Consider the following 16,536-nt stretch of genomic DNA (forward strand, 5'->3'; position numbering starts at 1 on the left):
AAGGTAAGACAATTATCTTAAAAGACTGGAAGACAAAAACTTAAATTCTAAAATAAACTTGCCAAGAATTTCAGTAAAAATTGATAATTATTTTTTACAAATTATTATCAGTCTTATTGTGTTGGAATGTTTGATAAACTGCCAATCTATAGATCATACTTCACCACATAAGGTGTTTTCTACCATAATAACTTCAACATTGACTGATATCTTTTACTGTGGTGTTGGAATATCCATAGTATCTATATTTATATGAAAGAAAGAAAGTAGTTAAATTACTTTATGTAACTTCCACTAGTAAATTTTTTGTTGAGCACTTTCAGAAAAGTTGGGGTCGTGTCATTATTTGTATGATGACTTGAAATTTAAAATTGCTACCTTTAGACAATTTCGAGAGAAATGACCATACAATTTACATGCACTGTCATAGAAATAGTAGCATAATTCAGAATAATCTATGAAATTTGTTTGAACAGTTGTTGATGAAAAACTCGAACAGTAGCCATGTATTAAATATTTCTCAAACATTTTGTAATGTGTATAATTTTTCCTGGATAAGTTTAAAAGGAACAGTTGTGTAATGGATGAGATCTGATATTGTCCAAAACATTAGCTATTAATGGTATGGATTTTCTTACCTAATGTGTTTGCATACCATACAGTCTAAGTGTTCATTCATTACTAGACACATTCAGAAAGAATAACTGTATAATTTTGTGCATGGTTTTACATGTAACTCATGCACATGTTCATTTGCCACTGAAGTCAACAACATCAAAGAGACTAGCTATGTCACTGTTTCTGTGGCTTTATGAAGTTTTTAGTTAGTTGATGTTAATTTCAGAGGGATGCAGAAAGAGTTGCAAACATGGATTATGTGTTGGAAACCAGTGTCGATGTGACCGTGGATGGTTTGGAAGGAGGTGTAACCGAAGTAGGTACAGTCTGTTTAGTGATGGGTTTGGTGGTGGTGGCATGTAAAAAAACAAAACAAAAAACTTGTGGCTCACTATTACATACATATGGATTTCAACTATAACTAGAAGAAAGTGGTGATGGTCTGTCTGTCTTATCAAGTTCTGTATTTTTTTTTTTTTTTTTCATGATTTGAAATGTTTTGGTCTGGACTATTCTTAGTAGCTATTTCACAGTTCATATGAATTATCTACAGTATAAATTTTCATTGTATGCATTTTAAACATTAATATTCTTACAAACATCAAGACATGCATGCATATGTATTTGTTAAAAGTATGCCAACAATATTCTATCAGTACTATTCTATCTGTCAACTGTGTTTCAGGTTTTTCATTTACTTTATTTTATTTTAACTGCATGTTCTTGAGTTTCCTACAATGATGATATTCACATATTGAACACATACAAGTAAAATATATCATAAGTGTAACTGAAAACAGTTGTATTTCATTACAAATATAAAGTCAGTAATATTTCTCTTGACAAGATATTTGTTAGGTTAGTTTTATTATCTTGGCAAATTGAAATTTTTATAGGAATTAGATGAATTTCTAAAATGCATGATTTTGTTCCTGTGAGCTGTATTAATATGATAACAGTTTAATTGAACTAGGAGATCAACAACATTATCTGGATGGGAGAATTTGATTTCAACATATTTGTGGTAAACCAACACATGAAAAATCATCAAAACATTAATAGAAGATGTTTTTGTTGAAAAATATTCTTCAAAACTTGCAATGATATTCTATCACAAAAAACACTTTCATATAATAATAATAATAATAATAATAATATTATTATTAATATAACATTATGAATCATATATTATTAAGTGTGGCTGTAAAATTGTAACAGAAGGTGACAGTTTGTAATCAGAATTTAAAGATTGTTCATTTATTATGTAATCATCTTGAAAAAGAGATTAGTTCTGTATTAACAGGGTGAGCATACTGTGAAGTTATAAAAAGGAACATAATGGATCCTGGGAGGGGTAATGTCATATAATTCTTTACCCCAATCTCTATGTAATTACAGGGCCATGTACCCCTCGTCGCTGCAAACATGGGGTTTGTGTGGGAAATGCCTGCCGATGTGAGAAGGGGTGGTATGGCAGAAAGTGTAACAAAAGTATGTACCTTCTTATATTATGGTGACACTAAATAAGGATTACTGGTAGCTAGCTTTTCATTAGAATGTAGACTTTTCAGAATCCGGCATAACTTTTGGTGATAGCAAAACTTTTTTTAGCTATGCCAGCATTCATAGTGCAAATTTGATGTCATTTTATTTTACTTTCACCGTTCATACTTTAATAATTATGTTACTTTGTTACTTTTTAAGTAAGTATTGTTAAAATATTAGACATATCATTTCATAGTGTTAGTATTCAATGTGTAATTGTGATGTCACTTCATATGTAAGCCCCAATATTCATATTACAATTCTTACATTACTTCATAGGTAAGTCTCTGTCTTCTTGGTACAATAATTTTGTCAATTCATAGGTAAGTCCCAGTCTTCTTGGTACAATAATCACATCACTTCATAGGTAAGACTCAGTCTTCTTAGTATAATAATAATAATATCACTGCATAAGCCTCAGCTTTCAAAGTACAATGATGGCATCCAGGGGTGCAATTCTTCCCAAAAAAAGTGCCAGTAGTCATATGTGCATGAAACAAAGTATTTTGCTCGTATGTATGATTTATAATGTAGTATACCAAACAAAAAAGGAAAATTCAAAGAACCATTGTTTTGATGATTCTAAAGAAACAAATATATTAAACAGGCAACTAACTTAAAAATTTCATAATTGTAAACTTACCTCAGATTTTTTTATTTATTTTTTTACTTCCCATTCTGTTAAATGATAAAAGAAAACAAAAAAAACAACAATAGTTGCACTAATTTCAGGGGCTGATACCAATCACAGCATATCAGCTAATAAAACCTGTCTTTTTGGATATGTTTATCATTTTTGGCCAACCATACAGATCACACAGCCAGATGAGACTACCCAATTGGTTTAATAACATTTGATATCGAAGCTGCTAAATAATTTCCCCCCTCATGAACTTGTTACCATCAAGAATTAATGTTGTTAGGTCATTTATTGGCTTATTTGGAGAATATTTAATGATTGTTTAGATTCTTCGAGTCATGCCGTGTCTGCTTTCTGTCAGTACAATGGAAGGCATGCAGGTTAGGCAAAAAGCAGATCAAATTAGTACCAGTGAGTACTAGAAAAATTTCACCCCTGGATGTGTCATTTCATAAGTGTAACCTCATGCTTCATAGTACAATAGTTGTGCCATAGGCTAGCCTCAAACTTCATAATAATTACTTTGTAGGTTAGTTTTAGTCTTAATAGTAATTAGTCATATCACTTCATGAGTTTGTCTCATTACTGTTCTCACACAAGGCAAGAACTTTTAAATTATAATACCGTTGAAGTAGGTGATTAAATTTTGTTGATTACACTATACATACAGAAGACAAAAAAAAAGTTTGAGAATTTTAAATGTATGAACAGTATGATGGTACATCATATAAACCATAAATTGGCATGCATGTATAACAAGCACAAGAGTGAATGCCAAATACTATGTTACAATAAATGTGTATTAAAAAAAAAAAAAGAAGAGAGAGAGAGAGAGAAGGAATGGTAACTGGATCGTTACGAGACTTGCAACAATAATTTTAGTAGTCAGCACAAGCTGAAACTTGTTTGGTTTATATATTACTAGCTAATATTATATTTGATACGTTTGGATACTCATCATTTGATAAATATTTTTTCATCTTTCAGTTGTTTTTATATAATTTCAGGGCCTTGTACCCCTCAGCGATGCAAACATGGGATTTGTTTAGGAAATCGTTGCCAATGTGAAAAAGGGTGGTATGGCAGGAAATGTAACAGAAGTATGTATTACTGTTATGTGTCAGTTTTCTTGGGTGGTGGGTTGTTCTACTATTTCTATTCCTGATGCTGGTCTGTCACACTACATTTATACAACTTTGTTTTGGCCTCTTGATATCTTCAATCTGTGATTAGTGGTAGCCTCTGGAACCTCTTTCACACATTTGGTTGTGGTAGGTTGATCAATAGTCTTACTTGGTGGTGACTTTGAGCAAGCACTCTTGAGTATCTGGGCCTGGCTTGGTTTTTAAAAACTGTTGCAATGTAACTTACTGTATCCTGTTAAACATTTAACTATATCCTTACATGTAATATTGTAAGTATTTTTACAAGTCAATCTTATTTCTTACACTTGATAAATGTTTTCCTTAATCATCCTCACCTGACGTAGTAATCTAGGGAAGGACTTGGTGTATGTGTGTAAGTGTATATGTTACACCAAAAAATTAAAGTGGGCAAGCATTCAATAAGGTGTGGAAAATTATATATTATATATATATATATATATATATATATATATATATATATATATATCATTAGTTATGTAAGTGTCTCATGTGGTCATTATGAGAATGTAAAACTTTCTAAGCACATTTTGCCTGTTCTATCCATTCTTAAACAGACGGTACTTATGTTGTATCTTCAGACTTGATCATTTTTGTGATTTTAATAAGTATCAGAATTTAATGTGATGATCAGAGTTTACTGGACTGTGTAGGCAGAGTGGCCCTTTACAACAAAATTTCACACAACTTTATTCTAAAAGTAATTTTTAGTTTACTTCCAATAGTGCTAGTCTACCCTTACAGAGCTTAATTGTGTGAATTATTCACAAACATAAGCAATTCTTAAAATAATACATTTTACAGGCCTGCCGCATTTAAGTCAACAAGTTAACTTTCACAATAGTTATTTTTTATTCCTAAAACCAAAGAGATAGATAATTAGAAAACACATACTTTTTGATGCAAGTCGCCTTAGTCATAATAAACTGGATAAGCAGTACTAGCGTGTGTACACGACATGACAAAAACTCACACAGACAAGGAATGGATATGATAAAAAAAAAAATCTGTAAGTTTATTTTGCTGAAATATTCACAGCTACAGTTAGCATCATCAGCAGAATTCCATTCATACAATCAAATGACTTCTCAGAGTAGTAAACAAAATATATAGAGAAATTCAGTACGCCCTCATGGACAATTTATGTTAACTGTTTCTTGTAGGCCCGGCATGACCAGGTGGTTAGGGCGCTCGACTCGCAATCTGAAGGTCATGGGTTCGAAACCCTGTCACATGCTTGCCCTTTCAGCCGTGGGAGCAATATGTGATGGTCAATCCCACTATTCATTGGTAAAAGAGTAGCCCAAGAATTGGCAATGGGTGGTGATGACTAGCTGCCTTCCCTCTAGTCTTACACTGCTAAATTGGGGACAGCTAGTGCAGATAGCCCTCGTGTAGCTTTGCGCAAAATTCAAAACAAACAAACAAATAGTTTCTTGTTAAGGCTTATCAACAGGCTAAATAGACTGAAACTTTACACAACTAAGTACTCAGTAATATTTACTCACACAGTGATGTTATCTTAAAGACAGGTAAAACTGAGTTGATATCGCACCTGAGGACCATGCTTGAAACCAACACTCTGTACACGAATGATAAATTTCTTCTTTGGATAAATGAGAGATCCTTCTGTTCAGGCATTGGCAAAAATTAAACAAAATATTAAAAAGATAGATGGTAGATAAGAATTTTGGGTTTTATTATTCTCTGTTTAAAAAACAAAACATAAGTATGAAAATTACGTCACCTTTATGTTAAACTTTTATAAATGTGTTTCAAGGGTTACCTTCAAAATTACATATCACAGAAATTAACGCAGTAAGTCGTGTAGCTAATATAACATTCTTAGTACAAGTATGCAAAGACATAAAATAAAAGTTGTAATGATCAGAATACATCAGTTTAGTACCTATGCTGTTATCAGTAATCCCAATAATTTCTCACACTAAGAAGACTTCGGTTAGTTCTAAATCAAATCACTGAACTAACAATCTAACATAATCCTCATAATAAAACAATATATATATATATAATATAATAAAAACATAAATTAATAGTCATATATATAATTAAATGTAAGTTCATGAGAAAGAGAAAAAATATGCTGCGCCAATATAATATAACTACCACTACATTAATCTACCAGTACAAGATATAAAATGTCCAATAAATAATTTCCAATTATTTTCCGAACAATAAATTTTAGAAATTATTTTTATTGTGCATCATAGGGGAAATAATTATAATTATTTATTGGACATTTCATATCTATCTTGTACAGGTGCATTAATGTAGTGGTAGTTATATCACCTTCCCTATATAAGACCTGCTACTGGGTGGATCTCCTTAGAACCATTGAAGATCCAGGAAGTAGCATGGAAGGGTTCAGGATGGGAGCTATACTAATAATATTGGTTGGGCTTAGTATAGTAATATCTTAACATCTTGCCTTTATGTCCAAACATCATATTGCAGGCTGGAATGCTAACTTTAAGGACAGTTTTGCTGTCTACTCCATTGATGTAATGTATTCTATTATTTCTTGCTGCTTTATTCCCAAATTTGGATGCAGACAGTGACAGATGTGGGACGTTGTGGGCTAGAGCACCCATATCTGCTCAATCAATTTTTTTCTTAATCATGTGAGGCTGGCAAAGTTGAGGTTAAATTGGATAAATCGTGCACTTCCCCCCCCCCCCCTCCCAATGCAATTTGGGTCTTACTTCCACCAGTACCTCTAAAAACTAGGACACATTACAAGGTGACCCACCTTATGATTTGTGCCCCAGTGTTGGATTTTTGTATTGTGAATGCATTTTATTCTTCTCTCTCATGAAGTTACATATAATTTATTTCATCTGAGGTTTGGATATGCTGCGTAAAATTCATGCTATCCTTCCTTACGATGTATTCTCTTCTTTAATTTTTAGCTTTTCTAAATAACACACACACATACACATATACTGTCATGTGTATTTGTCTTTTCCATGTATTTAGTTGAGTTCTTTTCTTTATTGTCTTTTCAGTGTTCAATTTAGATCAATCGTTTTGAACCTTTCTTTTGTTTCAGGACCCCTTTGTTAACACTGGTCTGCTGCAACCCAGTAAATAGCTTTAGTGCAAAAAAATAACAAAAAACCTGGCTTACTAAACAGTTATTAAATAAATATATAGACTATTATCTATTTTCAGAGTCTGTTCACAACCTTTTCACACATTCAGACGATCCATTGGAATGAGAAATGCTGCTGTAAACTTCCTCTTATAGCTATAAAACAATGAACAAAGTTTATATATGCACATCGATAGAGGAAGTAATTGTGCCTAGTTTCACATTATATTCTTTAATGTTTTCTATCTAAATTTGGAAAAAAAAACTACGAAAGATATTAATACAGAAGACATTATTAGTTTTGGTAAGTAAAATAGTAGAAATAATTACCAATATTTAATCACAATGTTGTTGAAATATTTCCAGGGAATGGTGGGATTAAAGACGACATCATTCCTTAATCAGCAATTAATAACTAAATGTTTTTGTCATTTGTGTTTACATAAAGAATTCAAGAACCGGTTCAAGGCAAGAAAATGCAGTTGTTTTAACTGATTTTTAATTACATATTTATTTAGGTTGTGGCGCTTTTACTTTTAGGTCATCCACGTAGAAGACGAACCAAAAAAAGATACGTTTGAGAGTTGATCCAGTGCTCTTAACCAAGACATTTTTCTCCGCCAAAGCAGAATCTTATAGGCAGTGCTTTAGCTAAAGGGCCTCGCAAAAATAATAATAAAAAAAAACTGAAGAGGACCCTATCTTCCTCTGCAACACTCCATCTTGCTGTGTTCCTCTCAAATGATTGGAATTACAGGAACTGACAATGTGGAGATGATAGTCTATAGTGTTCTTTATGAGACGCTGTTGACACGTGAAGTGTCGTCATGTATCAACGGACCATTAGAAGCAGCTTATGGACAAATTAACCGACCACTTTACACGTTTATCCATTATGAAGCGTATTTGTGTTATTTAAGGGAGCTCTTGTAGATATTTGGTTAGGAAGTAGAGTAGTTTTTGCTCGTTGTATGCTTATTGATTCGTAAATATTATTTCATGTCTAATGTAATGAATGTTCTGTTACTTTTCATTTTATTTTTGAGATTATTTTCTGCTATTTTATGATATATTACTTCACTATGAATGATAGATTTGAAATTAAATACTGCAGATCTTCCTTGTGTAGGTTGTCCATATATACACACAGACACACACAGAACTTACCTTTTTTTTTCATGTAAAATGTATCGAAGATATATAAAGTTATGTACACAAACTGATTAAAAATAAGGATTGCAATAAATTGAAAATATATTCAAATCATTTGTGGAAAAAAATCTAAAAAACAAACCTACATATATCTACCAAACTGGGTAATTACATATATTTTAAACACTAGAAAAGCCAGAAAATGCTTCTATTTTACTTTTTATTTTTCAAAAATCTTCTTCTACCGACATTAAAAATAATTTATAGTTTATATTTTTAAAGTGCTATTCTGATAAAAAAAAATATATATATAAGATCAATTATTTTTTTTATAAAAAACTAATATCTTTGCTCTCCAAAAATTAAAACAAGAGGAAACCCTCAATAGCCGCGGCACTTGAGATTCTTTTAGGCAGGATTAGAGTAAATTGATCTATGAGACTTTTTTTTTATTCCTTTTTATTAGCTATATTTTTGTGCGCCGGCATTATCAAGCGTGGGGCACGCATATACCCGATTCGATTTTATTACTCCTCAGGATCTCTACTAGTCTACCCTTAAATTGAAATTCTTTTAGGCAGGATTAAAGTAAATTAATCTACGAGATATTGGGCGTGGTCAAATATATCAATCAAAAAGGTTTGATCTCCTGAGTCCAAAACTGTAATCATATATTCAATTAAGAGATGACGGAGCTGTGAGCTAAAAGTTTGTACTTGAAAAAAAAAAAAAGAAAAGATCATTACCTTATTCTGCTCTTGAAGTTCAGAGTTTTCCACATAAACGTTTGTCATGAAGAATTTGTCGATTTCTGTTAATTTATCGAACTTTTAATAATTTATTCAGTTCATAGGCCTAAAAGTTCCGAACTACTATATTCCTTAATTATACATGGCCAGGTGTTTAGGACGCTTGACTTGCCGAGTCGCATCCCTATCCCGCCAAACATGCTCACCATTTTAAGCTGAGATGACACTATAATAATGACGGTCAATCCCACTATTCGTTGGTTAAAGAGTAGCCCAAGAATTGGCGGTGGGTGTTGTTGACTAGCTGCCTTCCCCGTAGTCTTTCACTGCTAAATTAGGGACGTCTAACACAGATAGCCCTTGTGTAGCTTTGCGCGAAATTCAAATCAAGCAATCTTCATTTAAAACTATAAATTGCGCCCGGATATTGAGAAAAACTACAAAAGATAAGAGACACTTCCGTTCATCTGGTACCAACGTTACATCAAAATGATTTTAAAATCTAAGGCTTATTGATAGAGTTGTTTAAATTGTTTTTTAAAGGACACATCTTAAAATCCGCTGAAAAAAATTCCTGTAGATGTCACTAACTGAAAGCAAGCTTTAACAAAGTGGATCATGTTATGTTTCGATACCTAGGTAACCTCTTATCTTTTATACACACTTTACAGAAATGGTAAAATATTTGTTCTCGAGGACTGTTGGTATAGACTGTACTTGTTGAACTATTGTAATACACGCGTTTAATATGCAGATTTTTGGATTTCCAGATGTTATGTGAATCTTCAAAAATTAAAATACTCGTGAGTACCAACTCATCTGAGACATCGATGTTTCACTAAACATTTCCTGTAAATTGAAGGCAACATTTTAACATCAACCATTCTCTTTACAAAGAGTAAATTTGCGACTACGTAGTTTGTTTTGTGAGAGCACTTTACATCTGTCCCATTGAAGTTAAAAATAGTAACGTTTATAATGTTTTGATAATTCTTTGCAATTCACCACACCCTCAACAGCAAATATGTAAGCTTTCGACGCTAAGACAGGTTTCAATACCCTTAGTGGTAAGAGCATAGATAGCCTATTGTGTAGCTTTGCGCTTAACAACAATGAAACCGTACAAGTGTTTCATTCATGCTTATCACATAATTTAAAAGTGGGCATCAGAGGACGCTTAAGGTTATTCTCGTAACGTATCGATTAGAACCATTTGTTAGAATGTTTAACAATAAACATGCGGTTTTACAACATCATTCACTAATTTTCTAAAGTTGACACCAAGGAAAAAAAGATTGATATAATGTGTAAATGATACATTTGAAAATAATCACGATTTCAACAACTTTTTATCTGAAAACAACCAAGTGAAACCTTAAAAAAAGACATTCGCCAGACTTTGTTGATTTCTTTTAGAAGAGAATAATTAAATGACTTCAAAGTGCCAGAATATTACCGTTCTTGAAAACAAATACAATAAATACCAACGTCTACAAAGTGGTCAGTGAGTTACCATTTCTAAGATAATCTAAAGAATATACAGGTAACGCCTCTTTTTGAAAGTTAAGCTAAATGATACTCATTTGTGTAAAAAATGTATTATCAGATATACCGTGAAATTGTGTCAAATGTGTAGAATAATTTAAAACAACAACAAGATAACTAGCATGAAAAAAGTGTAAAATAAAACAATCAGTAAGATCTGAAAATTATTTTATTTCATTTCTTGAAATATTAACAAAATACGTTGTTTAACAGCCATAAGTAAATTTTGCATTAACACATTATCATAAACATGGTCTATTTCAATATTTTCTTGCTTTCTCTCTACTAAAAACAAAAACACATCTAATTAGAAGCTCCCAACAAATTCTGTCCCTAACATTTCCATCAAAATATTCGTTACTTTTAAGAAATAAAGAAGAAAATTAATTATCAGTGTAACTAACTATCACAACATATGCTAAAATATCCCTACAAAAACTGAATGAAATATTATACTTATCTCCACCACCATAGGCGGATGGAGGTTATCTTTTCACCTCTCTGTGTGTGTGTTTGAGTTTTTGTCAGCAAGATTTCTCGAAAATGGATTTGGACGAAATTTGATATACATTTGGACTATGACCCAACTTAGAAGTGATTAGTTTTTGGAGGTCCAAGTTGCGAAAATCCAAAAGATCTGTTAACAGGGGGACCGATTTTTCACACTACTTTTGCTTTATAACTCGGTGGACTTATATAGAATATTATTTCTCATTGTTCTGCCAAAAATTATCCGCGTCCGTTGATAACGATAGACATACGGACACATTTTCATATTTTTTGAGAGCCGAATATGATCAACGCTGCGTGGCGTAGGTATGCGCTCTACTGAATGCCCCTCTAGTTTTACACCTGTGCTGGTTTATTAAATTATGAAATGCGTTATTGAGGAATGCCCGTTTAATCTTACATCCTGAAATTAAATAAATAACTTTATTGTTCTGCGTGGGCAGTGTTTAATAGATTTCGTGCAGTATTCGCATTAACCTTTTGGCAATATTTTAACAAAAATTTTGTTTCCAGTTAGTCTATGGCAAGAATTAGCACGTGCATAGAATTTTTATGTACTTAATAATTTGATGAAATACAAAATATAGTAATGAAAAACAGAAAAAAATGAGTATGTTTTACATAGTTGACTATATTTAAAAAAATTGGAAGCGTGGTATGGCCTACTGGTTAGGCGGCTTAACTCGCAATCGGCAACCACTGGACATGTTTTCCCTTTCAGCCGTGGGCGCGTTATAATGTGCAGTCAATCCCACTTTTTGATTAGAGTAGCCCAATAGTTGACGATGGGTGATGTTGACTATCCGTTTTCCATCTAGACTGTTACTTGGGCGGCAAAGGGTGTTGCACGAAAATCAACAAACATAAAAATACCTATCAGCAAAGAAAGAAAAAAAAGATTTATGCCAAATATTTTGTAAAACTTAAATAACGCATTTTGTTATAATATTTGAGGCAGTTAAATGCCAAATTATACCAAGGAAGTCGATACAATATCATACACAAGTTTATACTTTCAACACCTGTCCTAGAAAGCATTCCCTATGTCAATAGGACGTTGTGAAATTAAAAATAGCCACATAACTCTCTGATTTTATTTGTTTATTTTTGTATTTGAACAAGTCAACAGTAGTTTATACGCACTAAAACTTATAGTTTGAATTTATATTTTTCATTGAGGTGTTATTAACAACTGCCACACGAGCCAAATCAGCATATTTGAGTACGGAACATAGATTGATCAACGTGTATGTGTGTGGGGTGAGAGGGGAAGACATTCTGGATACTGGTGATTTAGGATTATTTCGATAGATCTCGATGAACTAAGCTCGGTGTAACTTCTAAAGGCCCCCAGAGGCACAGCGGTATGTTTGCGGACTTACAATGCTAGAATGCGGGATTCGATACCCGTGCAGAGCACAGATAGCCATTGTGTTGTTTTGTGCTTAACTTCAAACATACAAACAAGCAACTTCTAAAACGAAAAAATAAATTAAGTATTAATGAAAATATGACATGGTGAAATCTATATGGTTTGTTTGTTTGTTTTGGAATTTCGCGCAAAGCTACACGAGGGCTATCTGCGCTAGCCGTCCCTAATTTAGCAGTGTAAGACTAGAGGGAAGGCAGCTAGTCATCACCACCCACCGCCAACTCTTGGGCTACTCTTTTACCAACGAATAGTGGGCTTGACCGTCACATTATAACGCCCCCACGGCTAAAAAGGCGAGCATGTTTGGTGGTATGCGGATTCGAACCCGCGACCCTCAGATTGTGAGTCGAGCGACTTATCCACCTGGCCATGCCGGGCCCCAAATCTATATGGATTATACTATGGTGGTACCAAACTGGGTATTATACCATCTTTCTTATATTTACCCTTCATTGCAGAAATGGCATTACGCTAGGGAAATTATCTTGTAATTCATCTGCTTCAAATTTAACACAGCATCTTTAGGTTTTACTGCACCGTTAGTACCACAAAATATGGAAACTAATGATTTATTATATATCATTCCGATCCCCTCCCCCTTTCGACGAGAACGATACTATTATGCCAGTTATTTTATGTTTCGCTGGCAGTGCAGAAATTAACTGACGAATCTCCGATTCAGCTGGTATGTCAAATCTATTAGGATATCTTCGAATTAGTTCTTCCCTCATCCGACCTGGACCCACGGTTTAGCTTAATCGCTGCACTTAAACCATCACATTTACAACCATATCTAGAACATTTCAAACATGTTTCATTGCTACATTGTTTTATTTTATATTTACAAGTTAACTTCTCCATGTTAGCCCTCGTGGTCTCGGATCTGATTCAGCGACCTAGACCTCGAAAATAGTGCCAAACGTCTTCTTTTTGTCTAATCAAAACAATCCAAACTTTTCCAGAATCAGAATGACTCATTATTTTTAGATCCAATCAAGATGCCGGGCTGGCTCGTGTGGCAGATGTTAAACTTATTAGCAATCTGTTATATTGTGGCAAGAGTAAAAACCATATACAGTGCAAACTATATTCATGATGTCATGAAAACACGTAGGTTCAAGAAAGAAATTTAACACAAAAATACGATATCTTATAACCCGAGCACTTTCGAAAGGCGAGTCTTTCTTATTCAAGAGCAAACTGGGAATGTTTAGTTCAAACTAAAAATATGGAAATAGGATTTTTCTGTGAGATTCATCTGTGTTAATATTCACCTAAATATATATATATTATCCCAGGACGTACTAAAATAAGATATATATGAAAACAATAAAAGATTGTTGAAAGTTCTTATGAATTACACTGAGAACTATTTATTAATGGGCTGTTCAAAATATACTGTGAAATTACCTTAAAAAGTTTTTATTTAAAACATAATTAAAAGGTGACTGTGAAATACCTTCGAATAGTTTTCACGTAATCACTTGTTGAAAAGTTACTGTAAAATGCCTTTAAACAGTTTTTACTTAAAAGAATATTGAAAGCTATTAGTTGGAACAGTTTTTAGCTAAAGTATTGTTTTCAGCTTCTTGACGGCTAAGCTTAGGTTTCTGTGATCCTAACATCTTGTTCGTTTTTGGAACTACATATTATTTACAAATTTTAGATCCCTAAACAAACGGCAGTTGGTGCTACTATAGCGTGCGGTCTACAAAGTTTGTTTGTTTGTTTGTAATTAAGCACAAAGCTACACAATGGGCTATCTGTGCTCTGTCCACCACGGGTATCGAAACCCGGATTCTTGCGTTGTAAACCTGCAAACATACCGCTGTGCCACTGGGGGGTGGCGGTTTACAAAGATATGATACAATACAGCGTGTGGTCTACACAGATACTATCATCATCATCTTTTTAACTTTCGTTTATTTGCAATTGGTGCCATATATTATAAATAATGCTTTTAAACTAATAAAGTACAAAATACCATTACATAATGTTCTGGGAGCAAATATAATCGGAATGAAATAAATTCCAACAATCAAAACTAGCACAATTATAACCTAAATTTAAGGTACTGTTTTGGAACACACAACTTATTAAATTATTATTATTTGCTGAACACAAAAACGTGGATAGATATAACTTATTTAACAAGAAATTATGTTTTAGTGAATCATTAAAACGGTGATAATGATAGTATCTGGGTAGACCACACGGTATAGTAGCACCCGGCAGTTTTATGATTTGGTGAACAAGCTTATCGTGAAGTTTTGATACTGAGTCCACGTAAACCAATACTCCTTTGCAGGAAGTAATTCAAACGGCAATACATTTGTTTTTTCAAAATTATACAACTATAAAAGTATTAACAATATCGGTTTTTGAGTTATTAAATTTTGAAACTAAGAAACTTCGTTTCAAATTTGACAGTATCTGTGATAAAAAATTGGTCTAAAAATTAGCACTTATATAGCACTTATAGCTAATATATTTTGTGTTATCATGAAAAAATGGTTGAAGAACTGTTCAGAGAATTTTAGATATGTTGGATGTCATAGGTATTGTTACGACAGCGGAAGTCACGTGACGCTGCTGGCGTGTGCGAGGAGTTTCTCGAAGGATCATGAATTTCCTAGTGCGTTCGAGACGCCCTCTTCTTTAGTATATAAGCCTGGCAAGCTCTTGAGCTACTCCTTTACCAACGAATAGTGGGATTGACCGTCACATTAAACATGCTCGCCCTTTTAGCCGTGGGGGCGTTATGGTGTGACGGGGATTCGAACCCCCGACCCTCGGATTGCGAGTCGAGCGCCCTAACCACCTGGCCATGCCGGGCTGTGTAAATGCTCTCATTAATATGAAGAAACCTTTTTTTTTTCGGATGACCTAGCTTTTATTGCTACCATTGGTCAAATAATTGCCGAAACCATATTGAGAAACTGTACGTATGGGACTTAAACAGTGAAACTCAAGTTTATGAGTATTGTACGGGTGAAATCCAAGTCTGTGGTTGCAATCCAATGAAGTGGCTTGTCTCCTACGAGCCTACTTTAAAGTGAAGGATATAATATAATATAAAAAGAATATTTCTCCGAATTTCTTGTTATAATAATCACTGTGCGATTAAATTTAGCGGAAATGCGCAAAAACAAAATTTGGAAGAAAATTTAAGCTAAATCCTTATAAATCAATTAAAATTCTTTACAGAAACGGGCATTGAAAAATGATAATTTGCATTCCATTACACACGCTTTTCCTAGCATCAGAATATTTAATACAAACCTTCCCGAAGCTCAGAAAAATTTATAAGATATACTTTAACAGCCATTGTGGAGTCAGGGTTAATTCTCAATAAAAAATTTCTGGTACTCTCTTTCTTTTATCCCGAATAAAGATTTAAACTCCTTGTGATATCCAGAATCTGAATTGAAAGAAAGGCACAACGAAAGCTTACATGTCACTGTAAGATTGCTAAATGCAGAACCTACACAATATGAACATTTCTGTTATTTTCTGGCCACTTCCCTAAACCCCGCATCGCGTATTCTTGACTGAACACTATTGAGATATTAGTTGTTGTTTTTTTGTCAGTACAGTGTGGTTTTTGAAGACAATTGGTCGAGTCCTTTAATTAACGAATACATATTTTTGACACTAGCTTGAATACCAGAAACCGGGACACTACCCTGTAGCCCACCTAATACCCCGAATTCGGTCTCATCAACTCGCATACTTGGTGTTAATTAGTCTTTACTACGTCGAAAAAACCATGTTGGATTCAAAGGAGCTTTTTACTTAAAAACAAGGAAGAAAGAATGCCCCAAAAACGGTTTCTTAGTGTGATATTCGGGTGTATCATGTATTCTGTATATAATGTACCAAATTTTGTGATACAGAACTTTTTGAGATTGTTCGTGCAGTTTGCTTCAATGCAGATTTAAGCATAAGAATGTTCAGTATCGAACCGTTGGAGTTTCTCTTTCAGGGTCTGGCATGGCCAGGTGGTTAGGGCGCTTGAGTCGCAATCTGAAGGTCGCGGGTTCGAATCCCCGTCCCATCAAAACATGCTC

General features: G+C 33.5%; 1 protein-coding gene and 1 long non-coding RNA gene across 5 annotated transcripts in view; one reads left to right on the forward strand and one right to left on the reverse strand.

The window, feature by feature from the left end:
- The window catches only part of LOC106469106 (protein shifted-like), a 66,370-nt gene extending 58,096 nt beyond the window's left edge, over positions 1-8,274 (forward strand). Inside the window, exons 9-12 of one of the 4 annotated variants that reach the window (XM_022397528.1) lie at positions 845-934; positions 2,017-2,109; positions 3,811-3,903; positions 7,619-8,274. In XM_022397528.1, coding sequence (XP_022253236.1) covers positions 845-934; positions 2,017-2,109; positions 3,811-3,903; positions 7,619-7,659 — 317 coding nt within the window. In that variant the 3' untranslated portion in view covers positions 7,660-8,274. The remainder of the gene's footprint in view (positions 1-844; positions 935-2,016; positions 2,110-3,810; positions 3,904-7,618) is intronic. The other 3 variants (XM_022397530.1, XM_022397529.1, XM_022397531.1) reach the window with 3 other exon arrangements.
- A 2,401-nt stretch (positions 8,275-10,675) lies between these two features.
- LOC111088201 overlaps positions 10,676-16,536 on the reverse strand; it is a 12,008-nt gene continuing 6,147 nt past the window's right edge. Inside the window, exon 2 of the long non-coding RNA XR_002612806.1 lies at positions 10,676-11,907. This is a non-coding gene — a long non-coding RNA (uncharacterized LOC111088201). The remainder of the gene's footprint in view (positions 11,908-16,536) is intronic.

Source organism: Limulus polyphemus, unplaced genomic scaffold, assembly GCF_000517525.1.
Source record: "Limulus polyphemus unplaced genomic scaffold, Limulus_polyphemus-2.1.2 Scaffold3307, whole genome shotgun sequence".
In the NCBI taxonomy this organism is placed as follows: Eukaryota; Metazoa; Arthropoda; class Merostomata; order Xiphosura; family Limulidae; genus Limulus; species Limulus polyphemus.